The sequence below is a fragment of the Calliopsis andreniformis genome, unplaced genomic scaffold, assembly GCF_051401765.1.
Source record: "Calliopsis andreniformis isolate RMS-2024a unplaced genomic scaffold, iyCalAndr_principal scaffold0048, whole genome shotgun sequence".
Lineage (NCBI taxonomy): Eukaryota > Metazoa > Arthropoda > Insecta > Hymenoptera > Andrenidae > Calliopsis > Calliopsis andreniformis.
Window position 1 is genome coordinate 2,511,358 of NW_027480457.1, and position 15,630 is coordinate 2,526,987.

A 15,630-nucleotide genomic window follows, 5' to 3' on the forward strand; every position below is an offset into this window, starting at 1 on the left:
ATATAAATTGTATATGAATATGCATCAGTTGTAATTCAGTATGTAATACAATAGTTAACTTTTATTAGATTTCAGAACAAAGTTCATTGAAGAAAGATCAGAGTAAAGATCTTGGTTCAGTGGAAGTGTTAACAAAGCAAACAGTTGCAATAAAAACAAAAGAAGAAACTGATGGTTGGCAAACAGTTCGTAGCCGCTACAGAAGAGGCAGTACTCACAATTTGAACATGTCTACAAGGTTTCACAAACCAAGCACTGCCACATCATTACCAGCCTTAGCTATTGAGAGTCCATCAGAAAAAAATAAAAAAATGTGTTTGACGCCAGATGGAAATACCAAACAAAAAAAGAAGTGTATTGTAGAGAAAGAAGGCAAAAATATAAGTAATGAGGTGGAGAAAGTCAAAGGAGAATCAGTTACATGTCTTACTATTAAAGATAAGGTAGAAGAAGTCTTCAAGAACAAAATTAATTTGAATGAAATAAATTCTACATCAATGATCGCAGCTATTTTTAAAAGTGATGCAGAATTACTTGAGAAACGTATACAACAGTTTATGGCAGCACAGGCAGAGAGAGAAAGAATAATTTTAGAAGAGGAAAGAAAGACTGAAGAAGCAGATTCTCGACGATCACAGCAGTTATCGGACGAGGAAGCATCTTTGCATAGACAAATTTTAGAATTAGGGTGTACCGAAACTGATGTCGATACGGAAACTGATGAAACAGATGGTGAGATGGTACTTGAAATGGAAGATGAACAAGGAACGTCTTCCAATACTGTGTCTGATGACATCAGTCTAGAAGATAAGTATGTATTATAATTATTATTTTTAGTTTTCACGTTACTCTTTATTGAATTTCACATAAATCTTTTTAGATATGAAAGTATGTTGGAAGAAATGTCTTGGGCAGAATGTGTAGATACACTCGCGCAGTTGCACGCCTTAGTAGCTCGTCATCCTGGTAGAGCTTTAGAATTGCATCAAAAGCTCTCATCTCCATCACGAAAAAGATCATTACCTGAAACTTTACGCCGATATCAAGCTAAACAAGCATGTGCACAACATAAACGTCAAAAAATTTTAATGGAAAAATCACAAAGGCTACGAGAATTGTTGAACAAAGTGAAAGACGTTAAAAGTGCGAAGGATCAATTAATAGAGGATAAAAGAGTCAGAATGGAAATGAAATTAAAAAGGGCAGAAGAAAATAGAACGCAACATTTGTTAGAAATAGTCAGAAAAGCTCATGATGAAGATTCCAAGTTAAAAGAAATTGCATTTATTAATGAACTTGAAGCACAAAATAAGAGGCATGACTTTATGGCATTATGCCAAGAACAAGAAGAAAGATTACAAGTATGCTGATTACAATTTATATCTTCCATAAGAAACGATATACATTTATATAGTACGTAATATACATATATAAGTTTTTTATTTCTAGGGAATTCAAGAAGAACGTCAACGTCGGCAAGAAGAAAAAGCTGCTAAAGAAGCTGCAGCTGAAGAACGCAGGCGAGCATTAGAAGTGGAAAGACAATTGCGTATTCAAAAAATGAAACAAGCTCGACGCGAACGTGAAGAAAGAGTTGGTAAAATGCAGCTAGAGAGAGAAAAGGAACGTCAGGTTATTATAATTAATTATTTACAATCTTAAATTATTAAATGAGGAATAGTTATGGGCGGTTTGGGGTAGTGAAGTATTATTTTAAAGAAGAAATTTAGGAAAGGCTATAATACATTCGAGTCCAGTGTTGACAAAAGACAGCAGAAAATAGAAAGTAAATTAGTGTGAAAGCGAGAGAAACACATTTAAACATTTCTGTTTAAAAAATTGTATGATCCATACGTTGAGTTATTGGCTATACGAAATCATTTTTACATCACATACGCAATTGACTCATCATGTAAATTATATGAGTAAAATAACAGTTTTTATTAATATTTTTAAACAATAAGCACAATTGACACATTGGCAATGGATGACGCATTTATGCCGTCAAGCGTGGTTCCTAACGCCCCGATACCAACGTGTTAATATAAATAATATTTGTTTTAAAAATATGAATCTTAGTATAAAATTATACGACAAATATAAACATACTATTTTCATTTTTAAATAAAGATAACGACGATGTGAAAAATATGAAAAAAACACGAAAAAAAACACGATGATAATTAAAAGAATGGAGCATACACACCTAGGTATAATCTGTATGTACCCAAAGTCATCGGTTGTAAGAAAAAAAAAAATGTACTTTTTCGCCAAATACGTACCATCACGGAAATTACGTTAAAGATCTCCAAAGCAGTGGTTTCATTATGCTACAAATTTGAATTTGAAATCAACGGTTATTTTATGATTTAGATACTTTATTCTATAGTTCATCTCTCTAGAATAACGACTTTTTTTCATTCGAATTTGAGAATTGTCTGATAACGTGGATCCGTAACAATGACTCAGATGCTGAGTACTCAGTTGATGGGAACAGGTGTTGTGTGTCTCAACGTCTGGGTCACCATATGTATTTCAACCGAATGAATGCTGTATATTTGTACAATGAATGATTTACTTTATTTATTAAATTGTAGGAACTTGCAAGGGAAAAAGCTAGAGATCGAGAAGAACGTTTATCAGCTCTTCATGCAGCTCAATTAGCAAATCAAGAAGAATTGCAGAAGAAAATAGCTCAAAAACAGCAAGAATCGGCTAGAAGGCATGTTGAAAATATAGAACACATTCGACAAAGGGCAGTCGAATCTTCGATTTTGAAGTCGGAAGAAGTACCGCCTATTCTGAAATCATATCCCACTCCAAAACAGTGTTCTTTATGTGGAACAGTTGTAAGTTTTAATTCTTTTAATTCAATTACTTCTATTCTTATTCTTATTTTCTTAGTCTCACCCATTTCTGTGATCTTTAGATACCTAATGAAGTATATTTATTAAGTCATTTAAAAGGAAAAATGCATCTTGAAGCAATACGAAGTACACATGATAACCGAGAACCATCTCGAGATGAGTTACAGCGCTTTAATATATTGCAAATTCGGGATTTGCCGATATCGGTTGTAGAAGTTAATAACTCAACTGAGATTAAGGCTGCAAAAGAGAAACAGAAAGCTTTAAAACGTCGATGTAGAAAAATGAAACAGCGAATGATTTTGCGTGGTAAAGAATGGGAAGACAATCATAAGGAAGATGTAAATACATCTACAGAATCAAGTAATAAAGCAAAATTTCGTCGAAATTTAAAAGAATTGGAACGACTATATAATAATCACTCAAAAACTGCGTGGTCAAACGTCGCTATTGCTGCTTTGGAACGATGTTTAGGTGAAATAACAAGAACTTTCTCAAAATCGGTAAGATATTCTTTGGCTAGTGATGTTTTTCCATATTGTATGGTCTTTGCATACAACAGTACAATAGTACAACAATTTTACAATACAACAATACATGCTATATCGAATTTATTCAAATTCGAGTTTATTTATACCTATCTTATCCACATCGTCATAGAAAGCAACGGAGACGTTGTATAGTCTGTCACAACAGCTTCTTTAGCGTTGGGCATCTCCATGACAACATGCGCATCTCCACGGTTGCTTACCGTTTTATTACAATTTTTCTTTCCTTGTAGAACGCCAAAATTATGTTTAAAAGTACGAAACTATAAATTGTTGTAATATTTTGTTGCTTTTGCATACTAATTTACAGATTGTATTCTGATGTTATTTTCACCTGATTTTATAAAATATATGTTATAGTTGTTTATGATGATGTATACTGAATACAACTTAGTGACTATTTATTTTTATGTTTTAGTGTTCGGTCGATGAAAATGCATTTCGAATTTTGGGCGGATTTGACGTTTTAACGAATCTATTAAATTTGGGCTTACAAGTGCAGACTCCATCTCATAATCTCCCAAATAAGTAAGTATGTAATTTTTTTATTTTTGTGGCATCGTGTACACTTTCTGAAGTAGCTGATAAAATACAAGGATTATTCAATAAGTAAAAACTGCTGCTTTAATACGGTTTATAAAACTTATAAAACTAATAGTTTTTTGTACTAGGAGCAATGAACTCTTTATCATGTTGTTTAATTCAGTTTTGTATCTTTGTTTTAATCTCTTTGCTGCTGTTAAATTTAACTCCACTTAATGATTTGCCCAGAGGGTCGAGCAAACGGAAATCTAATGAAACGAGATATAAATTATATAGATGTAACAGAATCCCTCACAGCCTAAATTTCGATAGCTTCAAGCTTGAATTGCATAGTAAAAAAAAGCGCAAGGAGAAAAACAGTCCCTTTGTCTGTAGATCTCGTCGTTCTTTCTGTATCACAGGCTATACATTATTGTTGGGCATTACAATTTTCAGTGAATTTTGCATTGTAATTCGCATCTTGTCAAGAATAAGACCATAAGTGCAAATTTCCAGTTAGATTTTACACCCTTTCACCTTGATTAGTCGGTAACATCTGTTCTGTCACGTTTTAATTGATTCATACACTTATGAAAATTTACACATTCGTGCAATCATACCATTTTGTTTAAGTATCCTGGAGTAAATTTCAAGTAATTTAATGCTTAAAAACAAAGATCTTTATAACAAAACGCAATCCTTTTAAAGTACACTTTTTGAGAGGACATGTCATTGTTAATTGACCGATTAAGATTATGGCCACTTTCAGAGCGACGCATGTTGCTTGTGGATGACGTGAAGTTGTGTCTTGCTCAATTATCTGAGTGAGAAACACTGAATGTTGAATGTTAGTCGTATCCCTTTGTCGCTTTAAAAGTGGCCTATGTATACCGCAATAATTGATAAAGAATTGTTTTAAACAATTTACAAGGATGTCTACTTATGATTTCGAAAGGATCATATTTATTATTTGGATAACATTTAAACTACAGTGCGATTTTCCAGAGTTGAGCCCTGGACGTGCCAAGTGGCCGATACATGACCCGGCAGAGACCTAACGCTAGTTGCGTATTTCAAGCAACGCTCTCAGATTGTGTAGCCAATCGGATCTCTCTGTCTGTCTTTAGGAGCAAGTGCGTCTTTGTCAGTGACTCGATAAAGCAGATTCCTTCATTTGTAAGATACTCCATACTAAATTGGTTACTTTTTTCGTATTCGTTTATCAATCTCAGAGATTTTGATACCGATTTAATATTATACGGATCTGCAAGAAGTTACGAGGTAGTTTAAGATACTGTTTACCCTGTTTGGAGTTTGAGTTAAATGAAATCGAGTTGTCCGCTATTCTTTTTGTGCGATACGAGCCTTCCTAAATTGTTAATAGGATTCCACACTCTTATCAATCGCCGTTGAAATAGCGCTAGGTGACCCGGCTGAAAAGGAAAGATGACAGACACCAGACAAAGGTAAGGAATGAACAAAGACCTGTGAGGACTTACGACTAAGTATTCGTAGATAATTGGTTAAGGCCCAATGGGTAGGGCGTGCGTCGCGTGGGAGAAGTACCATTCACGAATTATAAAAGCGACAACATCGCAAGTTAAAGGACCCAATACCAGGTCTCAACTCTAGAAAATCGGACTGTAGAGCGTTTGTCTTTTTACTTATTGAATGACCTTCGTAATAGAGGAATGTAATAAGTGATGTAAATACTTGTACATATGTGTACTATATTACTGTAAGAAAACTTTCAAAAGCACTAATTTTTTAGTGTTAGTTAACTTATTTGTAAAAGATTTAATATAATAGAATATGCCAACAATACAGTATCAAATTAAGTAATTAATTGTTACATTTTTTTCTCTAGATGATAAAATATATTATTTTATCTAATCTTGTTTCTTGTTTATGCTATATTATTCAAAATGATTGATACAAGTTGCTCACTGAAACAGTTAGTGTAGTGTAGTACAGAGTAATAAAAAAACACAAAATCTCTTTTTCCAAACATGTACAAACAGGTACATTATTTTGTAGAACTATTTAGACATTTTATATATTATCTATTTTTGATTTATATATTACTTTTATTAACAAACTGAACATTTTTCTGCGTTCTAGGAGCATTCTCTCAGTGTGTCGTGTGTATAGGCTTAGTGTCAGTGAAAATGTTACAAACATCGAAGCAGTTTTATTAAGCAATAAGACCTTGGTTATTTTAGATCTTCTACTTCAACATCTAGAGGTATGTCAAACATTATTTTGGTATTTTATTTTTGTTTGGAATGGTTTCTTATAAATTCGTATTAGTACTTTTCATTTACTGTTTACAATTAGTTATATTCTATTTTAGTTCCATTTTTGATCTTTTATTAACATTGCTAATAATGTTTTTATTGAAGACATGGTTTCTTTATTCCCATTGAAAGGCTTAGGAAGAAAGTTATATAAATCTATGATGAGTTACAGAACTGAAACGAATTATATATGTATATACATATTGAATTTGATTAGAGATATAAAGAAGTTGTAAAGGAACAAGTTGAATGGTATCTGCTGTCTTAACTGTTCAATTGGAAGTGGTTGAGTAGAAATATTATTTGTTATTGCTGCATTCAGTACAGGAACAGATTGCATTATATATCACATTATGATATGCACATGCAGAAAGATTAATCGTATACGAGAATTAGCAAATCAGAAATCCATACGACAGCGATGCGCGAGAGGATTCTCTTTCAGTCTGTTCTTTTTCGAGCTAATTTTGAGGTTGGTAAATAAACGAAGGCAAAGCTAGCATGCCTGTCCTGTCTGACATGTCAAAATAAGGATTAAGATTCTTAGGGTCGGCTTGAACTCACATCTTTTACTTTGAAGTCGGCTGTGCTCGAGTATTTAATTCTCTGAACACCGATCAGAAGGGTAGATGCCAAAACCTGTCGAAACATTTCACAAGGGATATTAGACAATAAGCGATCTGTGTACCGAGTTGTTTGTTAATTTTTTTTTTTAAGTGTAGGGAAGGACAAGTAAAACACTTTCATCACGTAGGAAGGAGCATAATTATTAAATGTTCATAATTATTAAGCATTGTTTCATCGAACGTAGCAAGGTCTACATTCATATAAAGGTTTATATTTATTTTTCCAATATCCCAGATTTTGCTCAACCAAAAAAATATATTAAAATATTCTAGAATATTTTATAGACAGAGTTATGTATGATAAAGAAAATTTTAGTAAAAGAAAAGAAAAAACAAAATTACGTATGAAATAAAAAAAAATCGTAAGTTTAAACGAGATTTGAACTCAGGCAGGGCCAAAAGAGACAGGTTTCATAGCCTGACTCCTTACCACCTCTGCTATACACCTTTAGTAGGAATATTTCTATTTCTACAGAGTCGAACTTCATCCATGCAAATTTTAGTATTTTTATAATCAATTTCTCGAAAATGAGTTAAAACTGCTCTTTCTTACTTTGTGAAAGTGTTTTGTTTGCTCTTCTTTATATCTTAAAAGAAAAAAAAAAGAAAATAAAATAAACAACTGGTACACAGTTTGCAAAAATCTTTCGTAAGATTATCGTTGTAATACTATAATTTATGTATTTTCTAAGTGAAAAGTTCTTATAAGTACGTACAATAGATAGGATACGAAAATGGTTGAACTTTTTTTTAACTTTTATGATTATTATTGTTAGGGTTATCTGGAAACTATAAATGTTAAATATAATGTTTGTCTACTTAATAAACGTAATAATTTAATTTCAATAATTGCAATAATTTTACCTGAAATTGAATTGTTATTTTATTCTTTTATGCATCGATAATTATAAGATCTATCAGTAGTAAGGTACGATAATGAGGTAGCGAATATTAGACGGATTAAATTTTCGAAAATTATCAACATCGAGACGATTTATGACTTTCACCTACCTATCAATTATTTAACTGTCATTAATTTTGAAAAATATACTTATATTTTTATATTTCGAAAGATATATTTGTATAAAGAAAATTCCGCTTATGATAAGTATTACGAATCAAATTAAATTAAGTATTTCCGGCTTTCTTACTTTTAACCCTTAACTGCTTTTGTGAGGTAGTTTTCTTATATAAAGTCCCAGTAATCTTCCGTTAAGTTTTGTTAAGTTCAAAAACATTATTTCGTGTGTCACTTTGCAACCAATGTTATCAATTATTATTTGTGAAGTGTACTGATAATAAAATTTGAGAAAATATTTTTTGAAAACGGTAGTTCTTATTTTGTTAGTGAAGTGTTACAGAATTCCAGTAGAGTGTTATTGTTCTCGTGCTTCACCAGAGCAATTAAGGGGTACTCCACTCTTAGAGGAAAGACAGATATAGAGGGAACATTTCCTTGTTTCGACCCCTTTTTTCTTCTTTTTTAAAGATAATTTGTGCGAGATCATTTCTACCAACTTACTAAAATTAAGTGCGTACATACAGCCAATGTAGCCTGTCAGGCTTTTAACAGATTCGCTTGTTTTTATTTATTGAAACAAGGCTGAAAGTGTCAATATATCTTATTGACTGCCATATTGATCTTGCACAAATTGTGCTCAGAACAAATTGCAGATGTTCCCTCTATATCTTTTCTCTAAAATCCTAGCCTAGAAACTTAAAGAACTCGATTTTTTTTGTCTCATTTTCTGAAAGTATTTGTATTCGAAAATATTTCTGCCAGTGGATATTGTTGGATTTACAACATGAACGAAGTTATAAGCGTTAGTCCACAACGTTCGACACATCGTGGCATAGTGTTAGGTACACAATAAACGAGATTTTCTTGAAATCACATTTTTCCAATTGGTTGCGATGATATCTTAAGTTTCAGTTGTCCGATCGATACCAAGTTTGCAGGAAATCCTCAGCACACGTGTTTTTATCGTCCGAACTAGAATTTTTAAAGTTTGATGTTTATTAGTACCTTTTTTTAACATGTCAAAAATAAAAATTGACACAAAAGGCCGATAGTCTAATCTTAATGTGTTGCCAAATTTTTAATTTTCAATATTTTTGCACAGCTATTGTTTCAGCCACGGTCACGTTCATATTGAACAAGATTATTTTTTATTCGTTCATTTTAAATAAACTGAACGGTCAGAGTCGTGACAACCGTGAAGGCACTTTTAAATGACGGGGCTGTTATCAAAGTAACTGTATCTCCTGCAGTTTTCAATATTTTTATATGAAAAAATTGTGTGTACTCCTTAAATATAGGCGAAGAATATACGAAAAAGTCAGATATAAAAATGTGTTACCGTAGATAAAAAAAAAAACTTAAAAAATTTCGGGCTAGACTAGAATACTCCCTTACGGGGTTAATTTCTTTCTTACGATCATTATCTATGTACTCTTTCGTCTTTTATTCTTTTCTAAAATAATTAAAATAAGTAATATGAAGATCATTCCTTCATTGCTTATTTTTTCGCGAATACTTTAGAATCTTTCTTTGTTCACAAATGACATTGTTCTTCCTTGAACATATTTATTATTTTTTCATGTACGCTGTGTGATCAAATTATTATGAATATTTTGAAACTATCACTTATTTGAAGTTTGAGCAGGAATAAAACTTAAAATAATATTTTTAAAATTACAAAACATCTTATTATATGTTAATAGTATAGAAGAACGGTTATAAAGCTTCTACAATTTTTAAATTAATATACGTATGAATATTTTGTCACACTTGAGTATGACTCAGCACATGTAACATGTACAGATACTACTATTTAACATTACAATACAGAATAATCAAGAAAAACAAGAATCGACAGAAATAGATTTATGAATGGACAGTATGAATCCACACTCGCGAATGATCAACGACAATACAAAATAGTAGCTTGTCACAAATAAGGGAGAATGGGGTAATTGCGAACACCTAAGCAAAAAATGAAATAAAACGAAAGCTGAGTAAGAAATAAGTTTATTTGTAGTTTATAATTATAGAGTTAAACTATTTGTTTATAAGCTACAATATTCAATAAAGTAAAATACACGTTTAATAAAATAACAAAACATTCGATTCGGTAATTACCCGATTGCTGTGGGTTAGTCACGAACACTATATGGGATAATCTCGAACAAGTTGTTAATCACATCTAATTATCACAAAACTCACATAGAAACTCTCTAGAAGTGCGTTCATCATTGCAATTTTCATGTGCCCACAAATTACAATTATAGCACATGATCCAATTTTTAATTGGTCGGTTTTCGTACTTTTCATTTCTCCATTTTATGCATCGTTTTTGTTTTTCTTGTATAAATCCATAGCATCAGAAAACAATTACATAAACAAATTCTTGAAATACGCAAAAGAGTATATTGACAGAAGTTTTGGAGTAACAACGAACGTTCATGATGACCCCACGATTCAATAGTAGTAAAACACAATTTATTTTAGAAGTTCGGAACGTGAAACAGAAAATTCGTTAGTGCTGAAATCTAGTTTGAATCGTGTTTATTACAGCTTACATAAATCTCAATTGTATCACTTCCACTACAGAAGCTACATGAAAAATTAACAGATCGAAAAATTATAATATATAGAAAGTGACGAAAAGTTTTAATTGTATTTATCTCGACCTGTGCGTATTGCTTTTCTCTACCACTTATTATCTGGCACTGGAAGTATTCAGACCTGTCTGAAATCAACACATCAACAGATCTGCTTTCTTTTCCTAACACACCGAAATAGGTGCATTCGCGATTACTCCGCGTTCATATTTACGCCACTCTCCCTTATAAGTCTGAATGTACATACACTGATTAAACAAAAGGTAATTATGCAGTTTAGAGGATTCAGTTCCGATGATCTTGCTCTTGACGTTCATGATCAAGGATACTGACTTGAGTAACCTTCAGAAAGTTATAGCCATTGTTTATTGTTTATTAAAAAATTATTAATTATTATTAAAGAAAGAACATCTTCCAAACGACCATATATTCAAAATGGTGTTATAATTTTTGTAGGTATTAATCATGGTAAGTATGATGAAATACAAAGGATGTATGGCTTTGAACTTCCTCCTCGAAAGAACGTAGCCCATACTTAATCTAACCTAACCATCTTTGTGTAAAACCAAGTTATTTTATCCTAACAAAAGTTCAATTCGAAATATTTAGGTAAGTCGAGATAGGATAAATATTTACTTTAGCGGTTTTTCCCATTTTTGGCTATTTCACTATAGTTTTTTTTAAAGCTTCAGTTTGTTATTAAAACAAGAAATCAATCGGCGATGCTCGGAAAAGCAATACACTTTTAGTTACTTTACTTAAAAAGCGTAAAAAAGTTTTCCTTATTTTGTAAAATCAGACCTAACCCATGTGACGTATGAGAACATCGTGGAAAGTATAAAAGAAACATTTCCTTAAAGTTCGAACTCTATGATTGCGACATTTCAATATATATTCTTTTAATTGGGAAAGAAATAATAAAACTCACGAAACGTTATACAGTAAAAGTTGTATAACTGCATGAATCTGTTTACGGTGTAACTGCCTGGTAGTCATCCTCACCACTGAGGGGGGACCCCTCTCAAGATGCTTCAAAACTCGACAGCGAAGTAGGGACCAAGCAAGGTAATCGTATCTGAGCTCGTGTATCGGTGAGACAATACTAATGCAAGGACAACATTTTTATATTTGCTTTTTTTTTAATGAAACCTTTATTAGTGCTTTGGGAGGTTTTCCAAATTGGAGTGAGACCAAACACGATAAAATTTGATTAGTATTTACTTATTTAGTAGATGAAAAGAAGGGTTATTATTAATCATTAAATACGAAGATATGACCCAAATGATTTGCTCATGCGACGGAATAGGTCGAATTCAGATCAACTGACTGCATGGGTAAAAGTTCTTACCCTTAAAAATGAGGAAATTATACCAGGCAGTTACAATTGCCCAGAAGCAAGCAGTTACGAAATGCGGTGGTTGAAAAAACGAGACGTACCAAACGAAGGACACATGTCTTTACATCGATGCTCGATGATCGGGTAAGGTATTGTAACTCAGTCTGAGCTTGTGTATCAAAGAGATGACACTACTACAAAGATGAAACTTCCGTAATTTTGGTCATTTTACAATAAAACTTACACAAGCGTATTTATGAGGGTTTTCTAATTAAAATAAGACCAGACACAATATACTTCGGATTATATTTACTTATTTAATAGGTGAAAAGAAGAACTATTATCACTCATTAAATACCCAAATATGATCCAAATTATTTTGTGTTTGATCTTGTTTTCATCAAAAGAACCTCAAAAATATGACTGTAAAAATTTTATTAAAAAATCATAAAAATTAAAGAAGTTTTATCATTGCGTTAGTATTATGTTAATGATGTTTCCTTAACGTCACCTTCACTATCTACCTTCGTTCTCTTTCATTCACTGTCCTTTACGTTTAAAACATTTCAAAAGGAAACTCGGGCCCACGACTCGAGTTCAATTAGAGGAAAAAATCTTTACCTCCACTCGATAACTGCCTGTTACCGGTCCCGAATTGTAGGCAGTTATCCAACTTTCATTGTACGTCTAAGTTGGGTCGATTCCATGTTTGATCTAAAACTGTGCCGCGAAGTTCGAAAAGTATTTAATTACTTATCACACGTGAGTTCAATGAAACAAAAAATGCAGTAAAGACTAAAGCAGTTAATTTTTTCTCCCCTCTATCGAATTAACACACTTTTGTCAATATATTTTCAGTTGTGCCATTTCAATTAATACGTATGCGTATTATTGTTAAGTAGTCTTAAATACCTGTTCCACTAAGCCTATGAATAAGTACTTTTGAGCGGTAGTGTAGTGTGTTTTTTTTCATACACATAAATCTTACTTTACAATATGTGTATATTGATTTACATTTCTTTCAAGAAGTTGTATGTTATACTAAATGATATACTATATTCTCCCTCCCAGTATAAGAAACCATTCTCACTTTTTATTATTGAAAATATAAGCAGGAAATGATATGTTAAAGTAATTAATGAATTTTTATAAAGTTTTATTTATTACAAGTGACCATTGTTTTATTATCATATATGTTTAATTTTTTTTTCTTCTTTCGTTTGCGAATTTTGCAACGGAATGTAACATATTTTTTAAACAGTTTTACATTTGAGTTGTGGCATTTTTATATGTAATCGCTATTGACAGAAGTTGTGAATAAATGTATTATTGCTACTTTATAATTCGCATTTTGTGTAAATTATAATAATATTGAAAAATCCGCTCCATGTGCATAGACTATTTTATTGAAACATCTTATTTTAACCGAACTAGAATATTCAATACTTTTAACTTTTCTTCCTTTTTATCGAATATAAACATCTTTCATATACAAGTGAATTATTTTTAAATTATGTATAATCAATCCACCTATATTGTAATAATACATTCAATTCTACGTTTGCTAACTGTATGTATCTAATTGCTCTATATTTACATTATTTGATGTCAGGCTTTGCATATGCATAATTGAATTCTGTTGTCTGATAGAGATTCTGCTGTCAGACTTTAGATCAAACAATTGACTTTTATTACAGGGTCTGTAGTCTGGGCTAGGCCCTTTTGGGGGGTGGGCGTGGACCTCCTTTTTCCCGCTCATGTGTTGAAAGTTTGAACCTCTCCGAAGACAATCTTTGCAATATTTTGATAGTTATTTAAATAAGGAACAGTTTCTTACGAATATCTTGGAAACTAAATCCGAGCGGCGGTAACATATGTAGGAAGAAGTTGTTCAGAATAAGGACTTAGATAACGTATTTCAAAGTTATCGAAATCGGTAAAGAAGTCAAACTTCTAAATAATTACCTTCTTCGGCTTTTACTAAAGATTTCCACAAAGGGGAATAATTAATAAACCTATAAACTTTGTACGATGTTAACTTAAAAGCTTTTCTCAGGACGTGTAAATCATAATAGGTGTCAATGAAAACAGAATTTTTCTATTTATTTATAATTATTTAATCACCCACTGTAATTCAAGAATTTTTAATTATTTTTTTATTCAACCATTTTCGTAATCCTTCACAAGTAGATACTATAGATTCATCCATTTTTATCTTCTGTATATGAATATTAGCACCTACATATCGTCCTCGTTACTTTCCACTTCTATTATTTCCTTCGTGAATATTGCATACTTTGAAATTTTCCTTAACTGTTTGTTTATGAATATTATTCTCCTCTTCATTTGGTAACAGATAATAGTTTTACATCGCAATGAGAATGTACTAGGAGGGTCGGCAACACGATCGAAGTCAATTGTTTCGCTCAATGACGCGTTGTAATCGGTGCGGAAATCCACTGGCGTGATTTCAGAATCGATTTTTCACATTTCATAGATACGGCACTGGCGCCTTCCTTCTCCTGTTCCTCCCCCAGGAATCCCCCTTTGCAAATGCATTAGCGGCGAGAGAGCTTTTAGTGACGTCACTCACGCACTGCATACACCCTTGCTCTGGAATCGGGTTATACGATGGAAAGGAGCATGTGTGTTTCATGCAGAATGTGCGTGGGCACTTCTGTTACCGCTTCCATCAAGCTCCGTTTCAAGGACTCGGCCTAATCTTTTGTCTCATCCTCCTATCGTCGCGTTTTCAACGACCTTTTCGTGCGCTTCAGAATTCGGCTGTTCCTCATATTTTATCCTTGCGCGACGTTCTTCCCACTGGACAATTTTAGACTGCCGATTTGCGTCTTGCTACTATTTTAACGCTTCAACAACTAATATTAGGTATCTTTATACCAAACAAATATTTCCTAAACACGATGTAGGTACGAGGTGCGGTAATAAAGCACTGAGATTACTGTCTTAACACTTTATTTATCAAATATTAGATTCCATATTAAATGATATTCTATATTCTATATTAAATATTCTGATATTCTGATATTCTGATATTCTGATATTCTGATATTCTATATTAAAATGGTCGCCTTTAAACTAGTTCCCTTCAACAGGTATGTATACCTACATGTATTGTTTTCAACTTCTTTTCTACTTTTGAAAACATTTTTTTCGGTCACTTCTGGGAATTTAATTTAGATCAAATTCTGTATTTTTCTACATCAGATGGGTATAATCTTCGGTAAGGAATGAGGATTATTCCTATTTTTCGCCAAAAACCGTTTATGAAACAACGTTTATGAAACTTTTTTCTGAAGTTCATGCCGCTTTTTTCTTATTCACTTACGTAACGTAATCACTTCATAATTTTAAGGTAAGGATATTAATAGATTGGTTTATCCGTCGCTAATGTAGAAATAAAAAAGATGTTAAAATGTGTTTTCCAAGTAGGTATATGCCCACCCGAATTACTGAGAAATTATTTAGAAACCTTCTCTTAAACAGTACCACGGCATGTTGTATTCCATACTTATACATTTCTTGATGACAAACAAAAAAATGGGAGTCTGTACGATGTATGTTGTAATCGAAAGGGTTAAACAGTACATGAAAAATCATAACTAAGATCGTTAAAAATAAAATCGAGTGTTCGATAGGATTAACTAATTGAATGGTTTTCAATCTCGTCCATCGGTTAAACAAATTTACAATTTCCCGTAAATCGTTCGAGGTTGATAGTTCCCCTTACGGTTTCGTCCCTTTTCCATCGTTTTTCGTTGATGCATTTCTTGGAAGACATAGAACAAA

General features: G+C 32.3%; 1 protein-coding gene across 2 annotated transcripts in view; it reads left to right on the top strand.

Moving 5' to 3' along the window:
* Ssp3 (short spindle 3) overlaps window positions 1-15,630 on the top strand; it is a 113,299-nt gene that overhangs the window by 1,906 nt on the left and 95,763 nt on the right. For both annotated transcript variants that reach the window (XM_076391727.1, XM_076391728.1), the window contains exons 3-9: window positions 69-811; window positions 881-1,361; window positions 1,450-1,632; window positions 2,598-2,849; window positions 2,930-3,370; window positions 3,834-3,943; window positions 6,059-6,182. In XM_076391727.1, coding sequence (XP_076247842.1) covers window positions 69-811; window positions 881-1,361; window positions 1,450-1,632; window positions 2,598-2,849; window positions 2,930-3,370; window positions 3,834-3,943; window positions 6,059-6,182 — 2,334 coding nt within the window. The remainder of the gene's footprint in view (window positions 1-68; window positions 812-880; window positions 1,362-1,449; window positions 1,633-2,597; window positions 2,850-2,929; window positions 3,371-3,833; window positions 3,944-6,058; window positions 6,183-15,630) is intronic.